The sequence below is a fragment of the Aethalodelphis obliquidens genome, unplaced genomic scaffold, assembly GCF_003676395.1.
Source record: "Aethalodelphis obliquidens isolate GAN/ISIS:26980383/991018 unplaced genomic scaffold, ASM367639v1 scaffold3, whole genome shotgun sequence".
In the NCBI taxonomy this organism is placed as follows: domain Eukaryota; kingdom Metazoa; phylum Chordata; class Mammalia; order Artiodactyla; family Delphinidae; genus Aethalodelphis; species Aethalodelphis obliquidens.
Window position 1 is genome coordinate 43,453,802 of NW_020837947.1, and position 11,105 is coordinate 43,464,906.

General features: G+C 45.0%; 1 protein-coding gene across 1 annotated transcript in view; it reads right to left on the minus strand.

Moving 5' to 3' along the window:
- The window catches only part of NT5DC1 (5'-nucleotidase domain containing 1), a 121,090-nt gene extending 114,794 nt beyond the window's left edge, over positions 1-6,296 (minus strand). The window contains exons 1-2 of the mRNA XM_027088195.1: positions 6,072-6,296; positions 287-378 (exon numbers count right to left, since the gene is read on the minus strand). Of these exons, the coding sequence (XP_026943996.1) occupies positions 287-378; positions 6,072-6,164 (185 nt within the window). The 5' untranslated portion in view covers positions 6,165-6,296. The remainder of the gene's footprint in view (positions 1-286; positions 379-6,071) is intronic.
- Between the last annotated feature and the right edge of the window lie 4,809 nt (positions 6,297-11,105).

Genomic DNA, 11,105 nt, shown 5'->3' on the forward strand with positions numbered 1-11,105 from the left:
GACAGCTCTTAATAACCTCTCAAACTCTTAATAACGACAGACTTAAACCATGTAAAAATACTCAAATTAGTCACATATGCTCTTAGCTTATTTTCATACTTAAACAAGTCTTAAAGTAGAAAGGACTTTAATTCATCAAACGTAAAACTTTTTAATACAGAAGGCATTTTGTCCTTTGACTCAACTTCACATTTCACTTTGTTTCCATAGAAGAGGAAGCATTAAAATTTTATCCACAATAATTAAAAATCAGAAGGAATGTGCTGACCTTAAAAAAGCTGCTTACCAGAAATCCCAGTCCTCTGGAGTCACAGTGAGCAATTCCTTGTCATACCCTTTCTCCTTGACCAGGAACTGAGCAAAGCTATTATAAATGAGCTGTTAATAAAAAGAAGGAAAAAAGACAGATTAAATGTAAAATTCACTATTCATTCTTAGCTTCACAGACCTGAAAACCTAATGGAATCAGTCATGAGACAGGTGGGAGGGAATCCATAGTATCTGTAATTGTGAAGCTCGGCAAGTTAACACTCCGTCCCAAGCAATTTACCCACTCCTGAGAGCCCCAGGGAGCTGCTGTGTCTTTTTTATTCCATCAGTATACAATTATACCACCAAGGACAATTATTAATCTTACTCCCAAAGCCTAATGGGTTGGAGATCATTAAGACTTGACAAAGCTTTGTAAACTGATTTAACAGATCTCCAGAGGATAAACATAATGACCACTCTATCATCACATCCATCCTCCATCTACCCTTGCTAGAAAGGCCCCATGGCGGCTGATAATGCTAATTCATATACTGGGCCCCACAAAATGGAGGTCACCCCACTGGCCCAGCTCTGGTCACAAATCTAAACCTAAGACAGTGTGCGTTTACACAAAACCCCTGTCAAGGAGACCTAACATACACCAATCACAATCCTCCACGTCAGCTTTAGCTCGCTTACCTCACCCTAGAAAACAGGACCTGCAGCGCCTATCAGGGAATCCCTGACCTCTTAGCCAATCATGCCCTATTTCTGTGGTGCCTCTTCTAACACTCTATAAAACACGGTCTTGCCCAAAATCTCTGGGGGAGAGTACGCCACTGCTTGTGGGGCACTGCACTCTCCCAATCCGTGGATTATCTTCTCCAAAGGAAGGACATCAAACTCATTACTTACTACCTTATTTTACTTTTGTCATCTGACACAGGGGAGTCTCAAAGAGAAATACACATAGGGACCAGGCAGGTAATCTAAAGAAGGAATCATGGTACCTCCATCAGACAAAGTGAGTATCGTTTTTTCCCACCATAAGAAAAGCTAAGGAAACAGGAAAAAGGAAGCCTCTGGAAGCAAGCACAAAGACAAATGCTCTGCTGATGGCTGACAGATCTTTTCATTCTCAACAACAACAAAATGACAGGTTTTCTGAGACTGAACAGTGTCCAAGGAGACACACTGAGCAACCTGACCCTCCTTCTCCAGATGTTAACCCATGACAGGTTTTGATAGCATTGGAATGGCACAAGGGGGAAGCGAGAATAGATACAGCAAGAGTTGTAGGAGGGCTTCCCTGGTGGCGCAGTGGTTGAGAGTCCGCCTGCCGATGCAGGGGACATGGGTTCGTGCCCCGGTCCGGGAAGATCCCACGTGCCGCGGAGCGGCTGGGCCCGTGAGCCATGGCCGCTGAGCCTGCGCATCCGGAGCCTGTGCTCCGCAACGGGAGAGGCCACAACGGTGAGAGGCCCACGTACCGCAAAAAAAAAAAAAAAAAAAAGAGTTGTAGGAGAAGGCCTCTCTGAGGAGGTGATGTACACACTGACACCTGCAAGATGGAGCAGTTATCTGGGTGAATCCAGTGGGGAGAGGGCAATCCAAGTCCAAGGGGGCACACAGCTGAAGTTGGGGATTGGGGTTAGTCACTCAGGTACAAAGTACTACGGACAACAAAAAATACACATCATGATCCTGCCTGCAAGGTACCAGTGCCCTGGGATTAAGAGATGTAAATCCCATGTTAATGAAAATCCTCAGATGCTTAGAGCAGTGCATGGCATACAAGTAAATTCAATTTAAGTATTGCTATTATTATCAGTCGGGTGCTGGTTAAAAAAAAAAAAAGGTCCTGACTTGTAGCATTTGCTCATTTCCATGGTATAGTTACCCCCACCATGGCCAGTTTCAAGCTACCAATGGTTACTGCACACCATCAGACTTGCCTCTGGTCAAAGTATTTATTCAACCTTGGACAACTGGAGTGTCTCATCCCTTGGCAATACTGATTAACATATGGGCATGTGATTCCAATGAGGTCAGATTCCTTCCCAAGAGAAAGGGCCCTTTCTAGCAGGGATGCCACCAGGGGTGTCCAGAGCTGCGTTCCTTACCTCTCCAAGGAGATGGTTCTGTAATAGGAGAGAATGGGGTCAATGTGTAAAGAGGAGCAGAGAACAGAGGTGCTGGGAAAAGCAGGGAATCTGTGCCTTTGAAAGCCCTCTTCTTGGGGCTTCCCTGGCGGCACAGTGGCTGAGAGTCCGCCTGCCGATGCAGGGGACACGGGTTCGTGCCCCGGTCCGGGAAGATCCCACATGCCGCGGAACGGCTGGGCCCGTGAGCCATGGCCGCTGAGCCTGCGCGTCCGGAGCCTGTGCTCCGCAAGGGGAGAGGCCACAATAGTGAGAGGCCCGCATACTGAAAAAAAAAAAAAAAAAACGTCCCAAGGCCTTGGTCCTTGAAGCTCTTCCTCAAATTATGTTGAGTCACCACAGAAGCCTTCATGGCACAGGGCCTCCACCACCCACCCCCTTGCTCTCCCAGCCTTAACTGCCTCTTACTTTCTCAACAGTCTCACCTAATAATCACACACAATCCACAGCGGGTGCAAACTGGTGCCCTGTGGGTCCTACGCAGACCACAAATTATATTTGGTTCCCACTGAAGGCTGCCAGAGAAAATATGAAACACCCAGCTCAATCTGATTTTCGGCTAAACAACAGATAATTTTATAGTATGAGCTTATCCCATGAAATATCTGGAACACCCATATACTAAAAATGTTTTTTTATTTGAAATTCAAATTGAACCGGTGTCCTGTATTTTTCTTTGCTACATCTGGCAACCCTATAATCCTGCTGTGTTCGAAAATGAGCTGGCGTTTAAAAATTGAAAGACTTCTCATACAAGCTTAGATTTCTAATTTGTCTTGAGAGAATTAGATCTGACAAGACCGAGCCTCTACCTACGCCCACGGCAAATGCTGGCAGGAGTTGAGCACAGCTGCGCTTGAGGAGGGGCGTGCGCGCACTCTCCCAGCCGCACGTTTAAGTTAACTGCCTGGGTCCAGACACTCCTGAGTCAGCAACTCCAGGACAGCACAGGTGTCATCATTTCTACGATGCTTTTCCTGAGCCCCCTGGTGAGGCGACACACCCAGTTTCACGTTTGCACGACACTCTGCACTTAACTAAATGCCTATGAGACTGATATGAGAGGCACGCGCAGTGATCCATGATGCAGCGCCACTGCCATCTCCGGCATCTTCTCCTGCAACGCCCCACCTTCTGCTTGACACCCAGCAGATCCAGGCGCTCTTTCTCACCTTTAGGTCCTGCACTGGCCATACTTCCTCTGCCAGAAATGCTCCTCTCTGCCTCCTCACCTGCCACTTGTAACTCCTGTGCTGGGACCCAAGCATCACTCACTCCAAGGACTCTCCTCTGGGATTTGCAGCACACATAAAGCCTGGTGGGAGGTAGCAGAGACCTGCCAGCTGGACCACCTTGCTGGGTGACCCTGGATAAGCTACTTATCCTTTCTGTGAGTCAGTGTCCTCATCTCTAAATGATGATAATAACATCTAACTCACATGGTTGTAAGGGTCAAACCAGTTTATATAGCAGAATGCTTATTAGAATACTGGCTGTTAGTGCTATTTTCAGTTACTAAAATACCTATTATTTATGCAGTTGTTCCACAATTATTTATTGAATCCCGTACGTGCACGCAGTCAGCTTGGCACACAGAACACACAATAAACTGTCACATATACTGATGTCAAGGGGTCATGGCTCTAGGATCTAGGGAAAGATTCCAGCAAGTAAACAGGAAAATTTAAGGCAGTGTGTAAGTACTGTGAGAAATTAAGGTTTTTATGGAAAACTGCAGATGGGATAGGGACAGAAAGGTAAACTTTAGGGGACCAGGCTACTTAAGATGAGACCTGCCAGCTGAGAAGTTTGTGTGATGAAGGGAGGAGGGCCCCAGGCACAGGTAACAGTCAGTCAGCAGCAAGGACCAGGCAATGCTGCCCTCAGCACAGGGGACCAGAACTAACCTTTCAATACCTTTACCCATTACAAGGCCACCTGAAGATCTGTGTTATCTCTGTATCCCTAACTCTATTATGGTGCTCAGCACATTGTTGGTACTTAATAAAAGATTTCTGAACCAAACAGGATATAAAACGCACTAGGTTAATGTTTTCAACCTTTAAATATCACTTACATTCGAAGTTTATAGCAAAGAACTCTTGTCTTTTAACGATCCTGTATTCTGAAGTTTTATGCTCATTCATGCACAAAAGTGGCTCTAATGACAATGGTTTTAACAATATTTCCTTCAAATGAAGGTGACTAGGGAGGAAATGCAAGAAAATGTTAATCAGGAGAAGATTTGAAAGGCAAAGGGAAGGAAAATATGAGTCAAAGACCTAGAGGAACCAGTAGCCAAGGATCAAGAAGTAAAGTCTCCTCAACTCTCAACATGACTAAGGAAACACCTGTACAGCAGGAAAGCAGGAAAGTATAATAGAAGGAACAGTACACTTCTTTTTTTCCACCATCTGTACATAGAGAACATGAGTAATTCACTGTTTTGACCTTTGAGGGGTACCTGAACTGCTGATTGGAGCACTGACCTCACCATACTGAGGAGCAGCCCTTGCTGATGCCTGCACCAGCGGCCAGGAGCTCTATTCATAAGTGGTCAGGCTGGGGAATGATATGGGTGGTGACTATAAAAGCAAACACTTGTATGTGTCCAACACAGCTCTAAGCATTATACATCCTTTACCCTTTTAATCCTTTCAACAACCTTTCCAGGCAAATCCAATTATTAGCGCCATTTTACAGATCGGGAAACTGAGAATAGACACGGGTTAAGTAACTTGCCCGAGGTCATAGAGCTAGGAACAGAGGAGCTGGTGCCCTCTGTCTGCAGTCTGGCTGCAGAGTCCTCGCTTTGACTACCATAACCAGCTTATTTCGCTTGGATATTTACATATTTGACTAAAAAAAAAAAGTTAATTTTTCAAAATTAGTTTCCTTGTGAAACCAAAGGAATGGGGGAGGGAGAACAATTCACTTCAGGGTACAGGTGTGGAATCATACACACCCCACTTCCCCCTCCCTCCCTAAGTGCAGTGAGGACCCAGGGTGTTGTCAGGATTAGACCTTACTCAAGGTGCATGGAGCACGCAACAGGTGAGCAAAATTTATTTCCTTCTCTTGGCAAAAGGCAAAATTAGGGCTAACATATTAATGACTTTTCGGTTAGTCTTCCAATACACCACACAATTTCTCCCGGACTGCAGTGTTTAAAAACGAACAGGCGGTCTCATGGACGTGCAAAAGAAAAACGCAGCCAAAGAAAATACAAGTCGTTAACCAGGTGGCTGTATCGGCGCTCTGCTGGTGGCCAGAACGATTTGCTGAGAAGTTCCAAGGCTGGGGATATGCAATGGACACCCCGAGTTCCCCTAGCCCCACCCTTCCTCTGACCCAGGAACCGTTTCCCTAGCCCAGTCTTGCACGACTTGTCCCTCCTTCGCCCCTTTTCTTCCCTACCCATCTCTCAAACTTGGCTAAGGGCTGGGCTAAATAAGCCGGTACCCACAGCACGGGCGGGGATGGGGGAATGCACACTTCCTTCCGCCCCGCCTCGCCGTGGGAGGCCGAGTTCTGCGCAAAAGCGCGGCGGCTGCAGGGCCCCGGCGACGCTCACCGCCGCCTAAGCCGGGAGGAAACTCGAGCCCCAGCCGCCATGAAGACTGCACTCCGTGCGCCCCGGCAGCCCGCGCCACTCACCCGGGCGCTCTCAGGCAGGTTGTAGCGACACAGAGTATGGTCCAGGTCGAAGCCGACCACGTCGCAGGCGGCCAGGGAGAAGTGCTGAGCCATAGCTGCGCACGGACCACCAGAGAGCTCCTAGACGCCGAGGGGAGACGAAGAGCGCGCGGGCAGGACGTTGCGGTACTACCGGGCAGGACGCGGCGGGGCGGGGCGGGGCTGCGGCCGCCCCCTGAACGCCGCACCGCTGCCCCTCGCGCTTCCCGCGCCCGCCAGCCCCGCCCCCGGCCGCGCTTCTGCCCGCCCCTCGCGGCCGGACTTCCCCGCACCCCGACTGGCCGGTTCGCTCCCCAGCTTTCCGCTGACACTCCCAGGCCGGCTCCTGCCCCACTGTCACCACCCTGACCCCCACCCCGAAGTCCCGAAGGCGGGATGTGACCAGGAGCGGAGCCGCTGCTGCAGGAATTGGAGGCGGCACTAAGCCCCTGTTGGCGCAAAGCCTTCGCCGCAGAATTAACCGGGCCTCCCCTTGGTTTTCAAGGCGCCAGGGAAACCAAGAGAATGTCAAGGTACACCTGACCCTTTACTCTTGTGTGCGAAATGATATAAGATTATGGAGAAAATTTTATCCACTAATATTCCCCTGACCCAATTAGCCTATAATTTGGAAGATTTTTTTTGCCCATGAGATCTCTGGATTAAATCAAAAACTTTATATTCATTAGTAAATTCCTAAGTATTTGTAAGTAGAAACATTTCACCCCCTGGAGCGCGTTAGAAAATAAATTTATTAGAAATCGTGAAGGACCGTTTTGCAAAATGACAATGATTAAGGAAACCAATATTGGTTGTTATTTGATTATCCTATTTTTTATTGTAATGCATTTTTTTCTATGAAAGGATATTAGAAACTTCATAGAACATACTACAGAAGAGAGAACTTTATGCAAACAGAAAGGTTTAAAGTTTATAGAACACAATAATTTGAATGACAGTGTTTTCAATTCTCTCAAGGACTGTTTATAGCTAGTATCATTTTAGATGGATGAAGGGCTAGGACTTTGAGATCTTTAAAATAATTTAAAAGAGAAAATACAAATTATTTAAAAGAGAAAATACAAGTCATTTACAAGAGAAAATACAAACATTGACGTTAAAAAGAGAAGATATAAATGTATTATCTTTGTACTGCTTCTGTTTTAAATTTAAAAGAACACTTTACCCAATAGAAAAAAATCAATAGTCATGACATAATGAAAATATAATTGGTTGAGAATTCCATTTAACCGTTACAAATACTAACACTTGTGGGGCTAATAGACCAACCAAGGAATTGATTTAGTACAATGAATAGTTCAATCTAGTAAGACACTTATTATACGTAGTGGACCCATTTGAATAAATTGGTAACTTGTTCCGTTATGACTTGTAAAAGCCCCAAACATCTCTCTGGAAGAGGACAGGAAAGAATCCTCAAGAAGATTGAGTGGGGACTTCCCTGGTGGCCCAGTGATTAAGAATCCACCTGCCAACACAGGCGACATGGGTTCAATCCCTAGTCCGGGAAGATCCCGTGTGCCGCGGAGCAGCTAAGCCCGCGCATCACAGCTACTGAAGTCCGGGTGCCACAACTTCTGAAGCCCCGGTGCCCTAGAGCCCATGCTCCACAACAAAAGACGCCCCCTCACTGCAACAAAAAGTAGCCCCTGCTCACCACAACTAGAGAAAGCCCATGCACAGCAACGAAGACCCAACGGAACCAAAAAAAAATAAGATTGATCTGTTCATTGATTGGAGCCCAACACCATGTCTTTAATGTCTGTGAATCAAAAAAGACAAAAGCTGGATTGTATCATAGCTTGTACCTATTTCCCTTTTGTGAGTCTATTGGCCATAGAACTGACCTTAGCATTCCTCTTTGGCCCCTGCAGTAGAGTGCCTGCCAAGGTCAAACTTTCAGGTAGACTACACATTGAAGGCCGTAAGTCTCCTTGGAGGATATCTTGTTTTATTGTGGGATTAGGCACATTAGGGACTTCCCTTAGTAATGTAAATGTACAAGTGCACTCATTGTTAGAAGGAAAAGTATGAAAGGATGGTTTTTTCATGGCATAAGTGTCCCTTGGACTGGAGAGTTGGCCCTTAGACCTGAACATGCTTAACAACAGTTGTATCTCTGCTGAGAAACAACTGTTATACATCTTATATTCCTCATGGTCTTGTGCTAGACAGCCTACAACATTTACACTTTGTAGGAGGGTTTAGAAAATTATCGGATCCCATCATCCTGAAAGATCTGCCACTCCTCCTGGAGCTCCACTCACATTTCTTGGCCACTAACCTCAAAGCTCAGTCTAATTCCTCTAAGAACACATGGGATGGTTTCCCTCTTTCCCTTCACTCCTTACATAACCCTGAACTTAAATACAGACATTAGCTTTGTTTCACAGGCTTATTTTCAAATGAAGATATTTTCTTTTTTTCTGTACATTAAACTTTTATCAAATGTAGTGGTATATCACCTCTTCTATTGTCAACCAAAAGTTCAATGTTCTACTCAGATTCCAATTAATTTCTGTTTCTTTGAGTGATATATAAAATATGCCAGTGTTAGGGACTGAATTGTGTCCCCCAAAGTTCATATGTTGAAGCCCTATGCCCCAATGTGACTACATTTGGGTATATGGACTTAAGGAGGTAAGTATGGTTAAATAAGGTCATGATAGTGGGGACCTATCAGTATGGCTGGTATGATTATAAGAAGAGGAAAAGACACAAGGGATGCACATACACAAAAGAAAGGCCACGTGAGGACATGAAGAAGGTTCAGCCTGCAAGCAAGAGAGGTTTCACAGCAAACCAGCCCTACCTACACCTTGATCTTTTTTTTTTTTCCACATCTCTATTGGAGTATAAATGCTCCACAACACGGCATCAGTTTCTACTGCACGACAAAGTGAATCAGCCACACGCATACATACATCCCCACGTCCCCTCCCCTCCGACACCCCCACCCTACCCACCCCATCCCTCCGGGTCCTCACAAAGCACCGAGCTGAGCCCCCTGGCATCACGCAGCAGCCTCCCACCCTACACCCAGTACTGCACATTCGTCAATGCTACCCTCTCACTTCCTCCCAGCTTCCCTCCCCTACCCCCTCCCCTACCCCACCCCCCTCAAGTCCTTTCTCTACGTCTGCGTCTTTATTCCTGCCCTGCAACTAGGTTCATCAGTACCCCTTTTTAAAATTCCATATATATGTGTTAGCATATGGTATTTGTTTTGGGGTTTTTTTTTTCTTTTATTTATTTTCCCAGAATTTAATTAGGCTTATTTTTTGTTGCAACAGCTTTCAAATTCTTTTTTTATTCTTTTTTTAATGGAAGTGTAGCAGATGTACAATCTTATATAAGTTACAGGTGAACAATAGTGATTCACAATTTTTAAAGGTTATACTCCATTTATAGTTATTATAAAATATTGTTTATATTCCCCATGTTGTACAATACAACCTCGGAGCTTATTTTATACCTAAGTTGATTTGCTTTTTTTTGATCATCTTTATTGGAGTATAATTGCTTTACAATGTTGTGTTAGTTTCTGCTGTATAACAAAGTGAATCAGCTATATGTATACGTATAACCCCATATCCCCTCCCTCTTGCATCTCCCCACCACCCTTCCTATCCCACCCCTCTAGGTGGTCACAGAGCACCAAGCTGATTTCCCTGTGCTGTACAGCTGCTTCCCACTAGCTACTTTACATTTGGTAGTGTATATATGTCAATGCCACTCTCTCACTTCGTCCCAGCTTACCCTTCCCCCTCCCCATGTCCTCAAGTCCACTCTCTACATCTGCCTCTTTATTCCTGTCCTGCCCCTAGGTTCTTCAGAACCTTTTTTTTTTTTTAGATTCCATATATATGTGTTAGGATATGTTATTTGTTTTACTCTTTCTGACTTATTTCACTCTGTATGACAGACTCTAGGTCCATCCACCTCACTACAAATAACTCAATTTCGTTTCTTTTTATGGCAGAGTAATATTCCATTGTATATATGTGCCACATCTTCTTTATCCATTCATCTGTTGACAGACACTTAGGTTGCTTCCATGTCCTGACTATTGTAAACAGAGCTGCAGTGAACATTGTGGTACATGACTCTTTTTGAATTATGGTTTTCTCAGGGTATATGCCCAGTAGTGGAATTGCTGGGTCGTATGGTAGTACTATTTTTAGTTTTTTAAGGAACCTCCATACTGTTCTCCATAGGGGCTGTATCAATTTACATTCCCACCAGCAGTGCAGGAGGGTTCCCTTTTCTCCACACCCCCTCCAGCGTTTACTGTTTGTAGATTTTTTGATGATGGCCATTCTGACCGCTGCACCTTGATCTTGGTCTTTCAGCTTTCAGAACTGTGAGAAAATAATTTCCTGTTATTTAAGCCTCTCAGTCTGTGGTACTCTGTTAAGGCAGCCTCAGCAGACTAACATATAGATGTTGTTGTGTCCAGTGTAGCAAATAATATGTGTTGTTTGAAAGATCTTTGCTTAAGTTTTTTGCTTATTTGTTAGTTTATAAAATCTTGGTACTTTTATTTGTGTGTAATATCAATATCATGCTGTGAAGTTTTAGGGTTTCTTTAGTACTCCTTGTATGTATACATTTTTTCTTATAATTAGGAAGCTATAAAATAATTTTGAAAAGCTCAGAAATAAGAAGTTATAATTTTTTTTTTTTTTTTTTTTTTTGCGGTACGCGGGCCTCTCACTGTTGTGGCCTCTCCCGTTGCGGAGCACAGGCTCCGGATGCGCAGGCTCAGCAGCCATGGCTCACGGGCCCAGCCGCTCTGCGGCATGTGGGATCCTCCCGGACCGGGGCACGAACCCATGTCCCCTGCATCGGCAGGTGGACTCTCAACCACTGCACCACCAGGGAAGCCCAGAAGTTATGATTTTTATTGCTGATTTTCTAGAATTGAATTTCATCATTATAACTGACCTACATTTTAATAAAGCTAGTACTATAATTTAGGAACTTTAACCTTAG